Below are 14,759 nucleotides of genomic sequence, written 5' to 3' on the forward strand. Positions count from 1 at the left end.
GTAAAGGGCAGACTTCCACTCTGCACATTTTATTGAGTAACTACTTGACCAGCCTCCCATTACTAGGAAGGGGACCCACCAAGACCTGTACCTAAAGCTAATTTTCTAAACAAAGTGGTAGCTGCCTGCTTTTAACTATGCTCTGGAAGAGTTCACTGGATCATGATCAATACTCACAAGGTAAGCAAGCTACTGATGTTCATCACCTGTGCCTAGAGCCTCCTGCAGCTACCAGCACCTGTCTGTGCTCACTGATGGCCTCTGCACCAAAACACTGGCTAAGGAGAGAAAATAAATGAGCAAAACAAAGTGGGTTGGATGGAGGAAACTGAGCACTTGTCCCAACAGTCTATGATGGGGGAGAGGAGGGGATGGGGGCATCACACCTGGCCAGGATGTAGAGGAGGCACAGAGCTCTCCTGGGGTACCATGCACACATCCCTCTTTGTATGGGGTATCCTCTGCTCTGATGTTTGAACCTCAGCTGCAACAGCCCACTCGTCTCTCCCTTCACCTCCTATTTCTCCCATACACCCTCAGCTTCATCCCACTGCTCAATAAGCTCAACATCCCCTCTCCCACAGATGCCAAGGCCCTGTGAGCCCCGTGGTTTCCCTCAGGGCCCTCTAGGCAGCCTTTGCTACCTGCAGGTGAAGGTCCTAGGGAGGTAACCAGGTGACACAACTCCCCATTTACAAGGTATTCAAAATTATTTTGCCTGGTAAGTGCACCCCCAATGGTTCCCTTTTAGGACTATAAATGACTGTGCAGGTCACATTCACTAGAAAATAGTAATAATATTACAAAAATCATACCAAGATTGCCACCATTTTCCCCGGCTCATAGGGGTCACAAGCAGTGTTTGTCTGAGTGCCAAGCAGCCTTGGTGCAGAGTTGCTGGAGCAGAAATAGCTGCCTGACTGCCTCCAAATCCAGCCTCAGAGCAACCTCCAGTGGCAGCGAGCAGTTCCCGCAGACAGGGCCCCGATGGCACTGCCGGGAATCCCAGCGTGCCTCTGCCACCAGAGAGAATGCTGGCCTGCATGGACACGCTGGAATGGCACATGGCCACCACCACTGCCATTAGGGAAGCAGGATAAAAATGAATGAATGAATGAATGAATGAATGAATGAATGAATGAATGAATGAATGAAAACTTAAATTGTCTGTACATCCCCATGTCTCATCTGACAGCCGAGATGCTCTACTGGCACAAACCCAAACTTGTCATCCACTTAAGACCCAATAGAAAAAGGGGCAGTTATTAGTTTAAAATTTTCTGTGAACTTTCTGCTGGTGACTGGACAAGTCACACCCTTGTTGCAATTCAAGACTTAGTGAGATACCTCAGTAAATGCAAAACTAAGCACAAACTCCAGGATCTTTGCTACGTGGAAATGGAATTAACCAAGCACGTATTTAGCACTGCCATACAAAGTGCTTTGTTGAGTGAAGGTCTGAACCACAGTTCACCAACATTGATGAAAGATCTGAGGACTTTGGGTTAGCCTCTCCACAGAAAGCCTTTTCTGTTCATCTTTTACCACAACAGGTACACGTGCTCTTGTGAATAGAGGGCTACAGCTTTCAGTGGCAATCCACAGTGTATTTTGCCATCTCAGCCATGTCTTTTTTATTGTCTCATCTCATACATTAAGTCCTGGGAAACATAGTTTGGCTCAGCTAAACTCAACCAAGCAGAAGCCTCTACTCTGCAATCCAGGTTCATGCAATAGAAGTTAGTTAGAATAAGTAAAATCAACACCGCCAAAGGTAATCAACATTTTATTTATAAACATACATTTACTATAAAAGCTGTTGAGTTTTAGACAAGTTTTCCTAATTTCCAGAGGCATTTTAGAATAAATAAAATAAAGGGAAGATTAGCATAATTGGTATTCAACATTAGCCCCAGCTAGGAGAGCAATCCTTGTCCCTGAATGGACATGCAGATAAGGATGGTCCCCTTCTGGTTCACCAACCTTTACGACATTCACTGAAAACTACAGACATACTGCATCAATAACACTACATAGCAAGAGTAAGGAAAAAATACACCATGAAAATGGGCTTGTAAAATACAGATGGGTTATGACACCTGTTCAGGTTCTCTGAAGTAGTAATAGGCTAAATAAATTCCAAAACATCTAAAACCCATTACATATATTGTACTTGCTCAGCAATAATAAATCATTTTTTGCAACAAATACATTTACATTGCAGTTCAAATGTGTGAAAGCATTATTTTTTTTTCTGTGCTCAAAGTTCCTGATTAGAAATGTATAATCTTAATGTGTTTAAACTGGAAAAAAAAAAAAGAAAAAAATCTTAGCCTGAATGAATTTGCCATGTAAGATTCCAGAAAGAATATAAAATCAAACATAAGGAGTTGGCAAGTATGATTTGGAAAACTGTTGGAAATTATTCTGTGCTGGTGAATAGATGTTCATTAGGGGAAAAAAATTGTCATTGTTGAGCGCTGCTTCATTTTGCTTTGAGTACAATCAACTTTGCTAAAGCATGCATACACAAAACTATCTGATAGACACTGGGAGCAATTCCTGAGCAGCTCCAGAGACCCAGTGATGTGTCTGCAGAGTGATGCAATATCCCTCCCCCCTCTTTCATGCACTTTATCCCAACCATGCTCCTAAGCCCTTTGGGCACTTACCCCTACATGAATGAGAAGCGGACCTGACCTCTGAGACACCAACCTTTGATACACTTGGGGACTGATTTGCACATCTAACTCTACCACGTGGATGAAGCAGTGCTAGAGACTCATATCAAATAGATGCACAAGCATGCACAGTCTCATTTAAAAATTAGGTTCAGACATTATATATTTACATATCCTTAATGCAGCGTAGGGAGTTATACAGATGTACCACATCAGATATGAAATCTGCTTCTTGAATTTCCATGTTGCACATTCTTTGTGGGAGAATGTTTTAACAACCACAAGCAGAGAGTAAGCATCCTGGTTATCAAAACCTTTTAACAGTAAATCATGCAGGTGGTTGATCAAAATATAGGATATCACTTTTAGTTCCAAAACATTTGTCTGATTTATTTAATTTTTACTTAAAAATATTCCCCAGGTGAAGTCCAAGAAGGACTTCAGCTTGTTGGATTTATTGCATCCATAAGTCATTGCTGACTGTGTGCAACAGCTTTGCATTTTCTAAGGCACAATATTAAGGAAGTAACATGTAACTTTCCAGCAGATAGTCACAATGTCCTCCAATGACATCACATGTGTGTGTTTGATGACACGTAGTTTTGCATGGTTATGCAACTCACATGCAAGCAACTGTCTAGCATTTCAATAAATAATTGCTATCTAGAGAACAACTCAGAATTATTGCTTCCCTAATAACCACTTCATTTCTATTTACCAACACATCAAAAGATGACAGATATGCACATAGATAAAAGAAATCTCTATTCATTTAGTTTTATAGTGGTTTTAAGGCAGAAAAAGATTTTTTTCCCTCCATTTGAAGATATTTCCAGTAACTGTTTACCAAAAAGTGTTAGGATATTTTACAGTTGCAATACATTCCCTAACTTTGTCTGTATATTGTAGAATCTGCTGAACCCTCTGTTTCAATGAGCTGCTGGATCACTTTAGTAAGGAGCACATGCTTAATCAAAGAGCACAAAGGAAAACTGTCCCAAACACAGGCAAGGTAGTTTTTCTGCCTGTGGCTCCAGCCTCCTCCCTGCCAATCTTCCACACTTCTGGGTTTTGCTGACTATTTTTGGATAGTGGATGGAGGAACACAGGCTCAAGGATGTCTAATTCTCTACCCTAGGGGGTTACCCAAACCACATGTGTTTCTCTGCATGAGATTTCAACCAAGTGTAATGTTTGCAAGTGAATGAGCAGATGTCCACCCCACTCAAATCAATTGGCAAGTCACATGCCAAAGAGAAAAGCTTCACCACAGCATCAAATTCAGCTCAGAGACTTGCACCTCTGCTCAGTTGCTCTTCCCCACATCACCTTCCATCGAGTTCAATAACAACACAGGCTGCTGAACTTATTAAGAAGGGTTGCTCCTGATGGGAATTTTTCCATTGTTAATGGTATGCAGTCTTTAGGTTCAATGAAGAAATCTTTATTTCAGAGAATATTAAGCTATAGTCATGAACATTACTTGAGGTACACAAACAAAAAATCCTATGACTAAAGGTGCAATAATTTATTTGTTTAACTACTACCCTCCATTGAAGGTAATATAAACAAAAAATGCTTCAGAAGTACAGAATGTATTATCAAACTAGTCTCTGTATAAAAAAAGTTATAGCTTCAGTTATAACAGAGAAGTCGTGCTGTGATGTTTAGTTTTCCAAATGCACTGATTAGATACTATCTCAAAATTACTTGTCAGCTCAAGTTGGCATATTCTATAAAGGTTCTGTAAACTTAAACTTTTTAATTGCTAGAAATATTAAAACAAAACAGCTTTATTGCATGTTTATTCTCTTATTACTTTCAAAAGAACAAGGTAACAGACTGGGTATTATAAGCATACCTGAAAGGTGGTTTTGTTTTCTTTTTATAGTACTTAGGCTTTGCCTTCCCAAACATGGTCATACATATTTTGCAAATTTCTTAAGGAAGCAAAAACCAACATATTGCATTTCAAAGGAGCAGGTGCAGCTTTTTTGTGAGTTTTTAAAAACGAGATGAGAGCTATCATGTCCATGGATTCAAGCTTTTACAAGTGATTGTCTGGAGGCAGCCGATACATATGAGAAGAAAGTTCCTTCTTGAAATTTACTAGGACTGAAAGTCGTGTCACAATGTAGTTGGCTGTCCAGCAGCTAGACAAAACAAAACCAAAACAAGTAATTGGTTACAAATTTTAACAAATATAGACTTTTCTGTACATGATCTCTACAATTCAAAAAATTGTATCTGGAGCTATATATACTTGTGCCCTGTCTTTTCTTTCTCCTGAAAAGCTGGGATAGTAACTACTAACAAAGATTCAGCATTATTCCAGTGGAAATACATTTTCCTTGCCACATGTCGAATGCATTCTGCATGAATTTTTATCCTATTTTACACCCAAATACTTGTGTGTATGCTTATTTCAGGCTCTGCAGCCTTTGACTTTGACACTCATTAACCTGTGACCATTCCCTGTGTTTGACACTGAATAGAGAATTTCCTTTCTTGTGAGGTTTTGTTGTACAGAAACAACCTACTGATAAAAACCCCATCCACTTTTATCTGAAAACCAGAAATATTTTGGACCCTGGACTTCTACATAATCCTTAATGCTTTTCTAGTTGTCTTTTTTTTTATGATTTATTTTGAAACAGAATCATCCAGTTTTTTCAGATAAGCTTCTGGGAGTCAAAATATTTCATCAAGATGTCCATAAATGCCTCAAAACAATACTGACTAACCCTAGGTTAGTCAGAGACTGTCACTTCTGCACAGGTTTCAGATGCAGCCATGGGGGCAGGAAGGCACAAGCCATGCAATCAAACAACTGATTTGACATTTTGCAGCATTATTCCCAGAACTGAAAGGCAAAACACTGACATTGCGCCAGTTTATTCTTAATTTCAGGTGTGCAGTGCATCAAATTTTAGTTTAAAAATAGCAGCTAGAAATATTTGCAGTTCTATCAAAAGCAGTCCCTTTGAATTGTCAACAACAGTTACTGTAGCTTAAATTCAGCTAACGGGATTTTGAGATTTTGCATGACCAGTGGACACAGCAGGAAGAGGCAATTTGTTGTAAAAAATAAAAACCCCATGCCATTATTAATCTTCAGTAGCCATACATTTTCTCAAAACCTATTTCCTCTGTCATGGACTTGGTTACCATTCTGCTGGGCATGTACAAATGCAAAACATTGTTACATGAAACACTGCACACAACTCTCTAATGCATTTTCTAGTAACACTGCTGTAGGAGTTATGATGGAGTGTATAAGCTGATAATTTTTGGACCTTTATCTATCCTCAAGGGACATAGATTTTCATTTAAGCAAAAAGGACTAAGAAGAAAAGGAAATTATAACTTTTATACCTTCCTCTCTTTTTTGTGTAAAGCTGCATGTGCAAATCTGCATTTTAAGGGTCAGGACCTCATCCACATGAGGAAGATTTATAGCATCCAGCACAAAGGGAAAAAGCTATTTCTGAATATTTCAGGTTAAATAAATAATAAAAAGTTGATAACATTTCTTAGCAGAATTTAAGAAAAAAATTGCCAAAAATCAGTTATACAATAGCACCCTCTAGCTCTGCTGATGGAGAAGTATCTCATTCCTGAAGCACCAGAGCAAAAGTACCCATTTTTCTTCTGGCAGAGGTAGGGAGGTACCTTTCCTACTCCTGAATTCCTACAGCCAGTACTTTTGAGAGAGGGCAAGGGAAATAGTAAGCAAAAAGAGCTCTAGATGTCCACTTATCAGTTGAAACTGTAGGCAGTGAATATCCCAAAAAATATTTTACAGGAAGACAATTAATCCTATTGTTTTGCATCTTACTGTTTCCACAAGATGGAAACCAGCATGATCACTGACCATCACTGGTGACATTGGGGCAAAGCTGAAATGTTCCAGTAATTTGGTATCAGGTACAGAAATCCTGGGCCTGGAAAGACATTTAGGTGACCTGCTCTAAGGCAGTGAAATCACAAAGTTTTCTTTCTGACATGCAAGTGTTGGGCTCATTCTTCAATATTTATGGCAAGAACATATCTGGGGATACATTCACAGGGATTCACTATGAGTTACAGAATGTTCTTAGTATTTTACATGACCATTTTGAAAGGGAGGCCTAGAGATTTAAAAAATGGGAACTTCTCCAAACACGGCCCAGGATCCTAGATCAGGTAGAATTATCTACATTGTCTCATGTGATGTGAGAGATCCAAGCCTCTGGGTCATGCAAAATCTGTGCATAGTATAGGAATTCATGTTTATGCACAGAAACAACCTTTGAGTCTAATAGTGCTCAACAGAGATCCTCTGGGAAAATTTAATGGGCTTGGAAATCTTTTCTGATAAGAGAAAATCATTAAAATGGCGTGGGAAGACTCCTCTTCCCATGGTGAAGCCACGCCTGAGTGTCAGAGCTGGACAAAGCCACCAGTTAAATCATGGCCACAGTGTTCCCTGTCAGAGCTGCCAGGGCCTGGTACTCACTCCTGGATCGGATGTAGCAATCGTTGCAGTTCAGAAGGCCATTTCTGATCCGGACATCCGTGCCACTCGCTGCATCTCCCAGCTGGCCCTTGCAGACCCCACACTGTCAGGTGAAGAACACAGAAAGTAAGAGAGACCATGCCCTGCTATTTGTCACAACTCTTCCCAAATTTTTACTTTTGTTCAAGTAGTTCTTGGAACGGTGAGAAAAATACCAGCTTAGAACCCAGCCCATACTCCTGGGGAACACTGCAAACCAGTAAGAGGGTTTTTATAGAGGCAGAAGTGTTTAGGACTGGATTTCAGCAGCCTCTGCTTACACAGAAGTGAAGCCTAATTCTTATATGGGACATCGGACTTTGAGGCTGCATTCTGAAGGCAGGTAAGTTGTGATGGCTGAAGTTTAAAGAGGCCAGAGATTTAGTCTGGGTAAATGTCTAAAATCAAAACGTCTTCACAAATGTTTAATATCAACTGAGCTAGAGATAATGGAAATGGATACTTTCTGATTTCTCTAGAAAACACTCAAGAACAGTCACAAAATATTTCTGATAAAAGCCAGAATACACCATTCATTCCATAGCCAAAGCTTTCCAACCATGGAGCAGATCAAAGATGGCTTTGGGACTGATCATGCTTTTGGAAGGAAAAAAAATACCACCCAAAAAACTCACAAGGTAAATAATGTTATATTTAAAAAACAATGAACACAATAGAGAAATTATATGATGCTCCCTCCCTGTAAGTACAGAAGCTAAGTTTGCTTGCTTGATCACAGGTTTTAGTCCAGTTAACGTGTCTGACTGCAAAACAACACATTTTTATTTTGCAGTCAGACACATGAATTGGACTAAAATTGTGTTACTTCCACTTATGTAGTTGTGTTATTTCCACTTCTTTACAAACATGCTCAGACATAACAACCATGTAAATCCCCATGTCCTCTCAGTTTCACATCTACTCTCTACTTGCACTGTGCATGACTTGAGGTTTTTCTTAATAAAGCAAGAACCATACCCTGAAGCACTGAATATGGAAATAAAGACCGAGTGTTTCAATAATCATGGCAGCTCCTTTTCCAAGAGGGAGACCACAGGTAGAACAAAGCTTCTTCCCACTGACAGACCTAGGAGGCAAACATGGCTGTAAGAACACTGCAACTGAGAGATAAATATGGCTTTAAAAGCACTGCAACTGATGCTAAAATGAAGTCAAATATTTAGATAGGTTTATCAAGAGGGACAGAATGGGAGGAAGGAGCACTGGAGGAGTTTACATAAATACACATTGACCCTTCAGCCACGTTACTGAACCCACCCGTGCATCTGCCTTCCAGATAAGCAAGTAAAGGGCTTAAAATGCTTCAATGCACAGCAATTCAGATACAGTTCCCTGCCTGTCTGCTGTGCTAGATCAAGGGAGATGCAAGCCTCTAACAGAGGCCTGGGTGACAGGGAATCATGCCTGTGGATTCACAGAATCATTCGTGTTGGAAGGGACCTTAAAGATTATGTAGTTCCAGCCCCTCAGCCAAAGGCAGAGAACCTTCCACTAGACCAGGTTATTTAGAGCCCTTTCCAACCTGGCCTTTAACACCTTTAGGGATGGGGAGTCCACAGTCTATCTGGGCAATCTGCCTCAGTGCCTCACCACCTTTATAGTAAAGGTTATTTAGGCCTAGTCAATGCCACAGCAATTTACACAAATTATCTGAGTCAGACTCTCTGCCTGGAAATATTTCAATTTGTTTACAAATGGACTTGCTCACTGCAAGTCAGAAAACAGGGATGCTATTCTTGCACCCAGTCAAGCTGGTGAAGCCAATAGTGACAGCATAACTACAGTAGCACAGACCAGGCACTGGCTGGCTCATTTCAGACTGTGCTGCTGCAGCCACTTAATACTAAAACTAGTCAGAGAAAACCTGAAATTGGATCTCCACCTGCAATCCAGAAAATACTTCAGCTCGCACCTTCAGCAGTCCTGAAGGACTGTCTAGACCTCTCTCCTAAATCTGCTGTTGGATGACAGGTGGGTGAAGGTTCAGAGCCCAGGAATAACTGGTGCCCTTTTTCATAATAGTTTTAATGGCAGTGCAGGTACCCACTTTGTGGATCTCATACTCTTCACTTCTCTCCTGCCTGTCAGCCTGCCAGAACTGATGCCTGGCCTAGTGAGATGAATCTGAGACCAAAAGGGATCCCCTGTCATTCTGTGTCACCAATGCTTTTTTCAGCCAGGGCTGAAACCAGGAGAAACTGTGTGATACTTCATGAGTTTTGAAAAGACAGTTTGATGAAATCCTACTCAGATAAGCAAGTTTGCAATCTCTTGCTATGAGGTTTTGATGCAGCAACACAATAAGCCACCAACAGAGACAGATCTGGACTGCAGCATGACAAAAGAGCCATTTAGGAAAAAAAAAAAAAGAGACAGAGAGAAAGAGAGACAGAAACAGCAGAAAAACTCATCACAATTAGAAAATTGTCCTTGCTTCCAACTATTGAGCCCACCAGCTACATGGGAAGCACAGACTTATACCCTCTTGTTGGTTCATTATCATTATTCCTTTTAGAATAACTTCACTGGGGGTTTTTTTCTCCCCTCCTACAGCCTTAACCCTTCTGCTTCTGTGTTATTTCTGAGCTCACCTTTGTTTTTACTTCTTCTCCACTATCAGAGTTACTACAAGAGCAAATTAAAGTCTTGGATCTTGGGAAATTTTTAAGAGTTTTCCAATGTTTTAGTGGAAAAATGAATTATATCCCATCTATTGTTTACAAAACTAAGACTTATTTCAGGAAAAGATCATGCAAAAGATTCTCACATCAGAATATAGCTACTTCATACTTAATAATATGTAGTAGCTATCACAACTAGCAACCTGTAGCAAGGAAAGGATCTGCAATCCCACCAAAACTGCAGCTACAGTTAGAAAAACATAATAAATTGTTAATGTAAAAAATTGCCAATAATTTCACATCAACACAAGTGATATCAGAAGGAGGGCTTTGCTCTGAAAAGTGAAGAACAATGTAATTCAAAAAGAAAGAAACTTTCTGCGTTCTGTGTTATATTAATTTACCCTAAATAATAAGCAAACTGATTTTAATATATCAGTGATTTAATCAGGCTACATGTATTTAGAGTTGGTACACATAACTCACTGAAAAATTAACAGATTCCTTTGAGAGAATCAAATCTCTAGGAGATTAGCATAATTGTGGGCAAACTAAAATTCAGCAAAAAAGCAAAATGTGTTTCTAGTTTCATTTCTTGTTTCATTTCTAGGAAATGAAAGGAAAAAATTATTTTTAAATCAGTAAGTGCCAATGTCTAGAACAGATCTTACTCCTGAGCACGTGACTATTCACAATGAAGATATTCTTTGGCTTAAGTGCTCTGAGCTCACACTTTGACTGAAGTTTATACTGTCCCACTTCAATTTTATTGAAACTTCAATGATAAGCAGAGTTCTAGAGCTTCTGTCTGAACTGTGTTATTTGAAAATGTAACAGTACCACTGAAGCTGGCAAAAAGTATGGGAGAGGGAGCTACATGTTTATCCCATGGACAGCTATGAATTGCAACACTTAGCAGACTAAATAGTGCATCCACATAATACTAATGTGATTTTCACTCTGGCAGTTCACCAGCAACTACAAGATGTGTCTTGTCTGCAAAATTCCTTATTGACCTTTAGTACCTGTTGGGTGAGTGACTGAGAGCAGCAGGAGAGCAGGGAGATGATGGCCCAGATCGGAAGTTCTCATGATAGCCTGCCCTAAAATACAGCAGAGAAGATGCATTACTACAGCTGAACAACAAATAAAATCAGGTTTTGTATGGAGAAACTCCAGTTAGTGAATTTCAGGATTTTTGGTTCTGAGTCTGCTCGCTGCTGCGCAGTCAGGTAACTCACACAGTAATCAGCCACGTGGAGACTCCTGCCCACCGCACCAATCCATCATAGCTCCCACCATGATGAAGGAGGGTTAAGCCAAGTCACACCACACCACACTCTCTGTTGGCTCTTTACTGAGTAAAAAGGAAGCTACCAACATGGAAAGGTAGTTTATTCAGTTAATGGTTATTTGGTATCTATGCTACTGTGAAAGAGCTTGGTGATCAAAACCATGGTTTTTGTTATCAGAAATCATAGGACTGATCCAAACTGTAACTGCTTAAAATGGTTTCTAGATTAAATAACAATTTTCTCAAACATACACGCAAGCAGTTTATAATGAGGAATAGGTAGTCAAACTTCAATCTACATTAGTTTTGACTGGATACAACCTTAATAGAGGTAACAGGTTCTGCAGAAGACTGTGTTCATATATATGCTAATGAAAACAGATGTTCCTTTCTCATTGCATAGCTTCTTTTTGTAAATACTAGGCAGACCAATTCTTTATTTACCAAAAGAACTGGTGTTACCATTCAGTAAGGCTTACTCTAAAACCACAAGCAAAGCAGCAAGAAAAAAGACTTCACCAAAAATTACAGCAGAAGGCAAATACTACTTTATCTGAATCTTCTTTTAAAAGGCATAATCTTTAAAGTACTACAAAGTAGCAATCAATATGTGTTTGAAAAATGGGGAATGAAGCTTCTGGATACCATCTTCAAAGAGGCAGATATAACCTGACATTCCCACCCTCATATTTAGCTACTTATTAGCTATAAATGTTTGTCTCAGGCAATTAAAACAAATTAAGCACATGAAAAGTTATGCAGATATGCGCTGAAAGAGCTAAGGGGAAAGAAGAGAGAGGCATGTAGGGGGTGTGTTCCCTCCTGAAATGAGTAACTGTGGTGCCTGTAATGAGAAATCAAGTAGATAAATGTTAGCAGTCTCTGTGGGAAAGCCAGACATGAAGGGCGTCTTCACACTGCAAGACTCATCAAACCCAACCAACAAAGGATGCTGAGCAGGAGTATAAAGGAGAACAGAGCAAGTAGGACTTCTCAATCTCTTCAATAACCTTTATGTTCTCACCTCCTTGCTTCCCCTGCAGAGCTTGGTTGCTGTCCCACAGTCTGGCCCAGGAATGGTCTCTGCCGAACGTCCTCCGCGCACTGTGGAGATCGCTTTGTCAGCAACTGCTGGTTCCAGGAGACATCTACAGCCAGAGGTGGGGAAAACTCAGCATTTGAGGCAAAAGGCTTTTGTCAGTATTTATAAACCATCATGGATTGTGGGCACACAACAAAGGAGAGAGATGTACTGCTCCTTAAAACAAACTTCTCAGAAACCCCCACAAAGTCAGAGACAGGTTTTGCTACATCAGAAAACCTCAATGGAACATCATTCCTCAGCATTACCCTCACATACACATGATCTACCCTGCTGCTGAATGTATATCTGAAGGGAAAAGGGCAGGGTCAAACAGTCATCCACAAAGAACACTTGGGAAAATAAGGTATTGTTGTAATGGAGGAAGCACCAGAGACACTGAAGCTTCCATGGTGCTGGAGGATCCAAACTTCTCAACAGCAGGAGTTAAGGGGATGGTGGTGCTGTCACTGCTCTCCATAAACCTACTGATGAACAGTAATTCCTTTGTAATTTTCTTCTGCGTTTCACATGGCTCAGCGACAGTAACAGCCTCACAGCGAAAAGCAATGACCTGTGAGATGCCCAGGCAGGCAGCCATCCTATCCTTGAGAAACACTGCATTACCTGGACCCTGCAAGATGAATTTTGTGGCTCACAGCTGGAGAGAAGCCTTACCCTGCTGTGTGCCAGCCATCTGGTTTAGAGAATGAAAACTTTGCTGGGGCCTATGAAAGGCCTGTTACCTGTTTATTTATTTAAGGGTTTAAGGAGGGAGCAAGGATGGGATGCTTTTAGAGGCAAGAAAGGAGCTGTCAGAATACTTGCAGAGGACCAAATTGTTGAAAAGAACCCTTAAGGGAAAGGAAAACCCTTAAGCAGGGTTATTAGCAGATGTTGCTTAAAATTGTCAAACCTGTTAAGTTTGCTTAATCACTACTACAAATCCCCAAGACTGTATTGCTGGATAATATATATTCTGCTTGCTTTCTTTCTTTGTGCAGCTTTTATCAAAGCAGTAAGAATACAATAAAACTGAGACAAGGAAGCCTACTAAGTTTAATAGGCTGAATTTTCATTTGGAGCAAGTGATAACACTGAAAACTTTTCAATCCATAGACACTTAATTTTTTTAGAATAATGAATTTTTATGCTGAACTGAAAACAGAAATCTAAAACTTGATTTCAGAATTTGCATTCACTTGCTGTCTTTAGTCCTACTTATTTACTTTCCACTGTTCACTTGAATTAGATAGATAATGATGCTAAGTTCATGAATTTGCTTTTTTTTTTAGGGTGACCCTCATGACAGCAATGCTTTGGGGAAATTCTTTCCTTCAAAACCATCAATACTTATGGGAGCTAAAAAAATAAATTAACTTTAAATGTCATTAGACATTGCTAATGACAAAATTGAGGCAAGTGTTGCTTTAGGCTTGGCTTGAAAAGGTTACATATCACATGTAGTGATTTTGACTGGACTGAAATGGAAATCAAGAATCTAATTACCTATAAAAACACAAAGTAAGTGTTGGAAATATGGTCTCTGTATCAAGATAAATCCTATATGTTGTAGGCATGTAAGATTATGTAAAAGATGGAAGATAACCTTTTTAACTGATACTGTGAACGTGCAGGCCTATAAACGAGATATTTGCTGTCATCTCTGATGAAAACAAGAGGAGATTAAATTTCACCTTAACATATTTATCTTTGCTAACTTAAAATAAAATTTTAGTCTGAGACATTCCAGTTTTGAAGATATATGTATACTGTCAATTTCCAAAATTCTTTGAGTTAGGTTCCTGCTTGACTTCTATCTGGAGAAGAACACATGCATAGGAAGAGTCTTACTGTCATCCTGAGTCAGAGGCAGGTTCAGTCTGGCAGGTGAGCTGCGCTCCATCCCCAGCATGTGGTGCTCCTGTTCACTTCCTCCTTTCAGGATACCAGTCCCTGGGTACCCTGAGAGCACCTTATTTCCACTGCAATAAAAATAAGTCGCATTGTACAAACAAAGTCAGGAGAAATGTCACCTAGAACATAATGGCTAAATCAGACTTTTGAATATCAGTCTGTTTTTTACAGAAAAGATTTTTGTTCTGTCAATTTTGCAATGACAAAGCAATGAAAAAACTTTGATGAATTAACAAGTTTGTCTCCAAATAGTCCAAGTCTTACTGCTTACCTCAAACTGCCACTTAGATGAGCTGAAGATCATTTTGGATTTGTAGAAAAGAGCTTCTTTGACAGAAAAAAAGCTTTAATCCATGTTCTCTATACACTGCTCAGCATCATCAGATGCCTCTTCTCTTTTGTGAAACCTGTTAATTAGCAGTTGAGCAAAGTCCAGGACTTCAAACACCACCTGGCAAGATTGGGTATGGCATTTCTGAAATAGCCAGGCAACTTCACACAGGTTCTGAGTGAAAACAGCTACTGCTCCTTTAGTCTTTCAGATGGCTTGTGAAATGTGCACAAGACAGTGCAGGGATGCACACAGATGTCTGAGCTGTCTAAGGTC

General features: G+C 39.8%; 1 protein-coding gene across 1 annotated transcript in view; it reads right to left on the minus strand.

Moving 5' to 3' along the window:
* Window positions 1-1,769: 1,769 nt before the first annotated feature.
* The window catches only part of LIMCH1 (LIM and calponin homology domains 1), a 175,217-nt gene continuing 162,227 nt past the window's right edge, over window positions 1,770-14,759 (minus strand). Inside the window, exons 30-35 of the mRNA XM_077177579.1 lie at window positions 14,090-14,220; window positions 12,179-12,302; window positions 10,886-10,963; window positions 8,197-8,305; window positions 7,180-7,282; window positions 1,770-4,834 (exon numbers count right to left, since the gene is read on the minus strand). Of these exons, the coding sequence (XP_077033694.1) occupies window positions 4,809-4,834; window positions 7,180-7,282; window positions 8,197-8,305; window positions 10,886-10,963; window positions 12,179-12,302; window positions 14,090-14,220 (571 nt within the window). The 3' untranslated portion in view covers window positions 1,770-4,808. The remainder of the gene's footprint in view (window positions 4,835-7,179; window positions 7,283-8,196; window positions 8,306-10,885; window positions 10,964-12,178; window positions 12,303-14,089; window positions 14,221-14,759) is intronic.

Source organism: Agelaius phoeniceus, chromosome 4 (assembly GCF_051311805.1).
Source record: "Agelaius phoeniceus isolate bAgePho1 chromosome 4, bAgePho1.hap1, whole genome shotgun sequence".
In the NCBI taxonomy this organism is placed as follows: Eukaryota; Metazoa; Chordata; class Aves; order Passeriformes; family Icteridae; genus Agelaius; species Agelaius phoeniceus.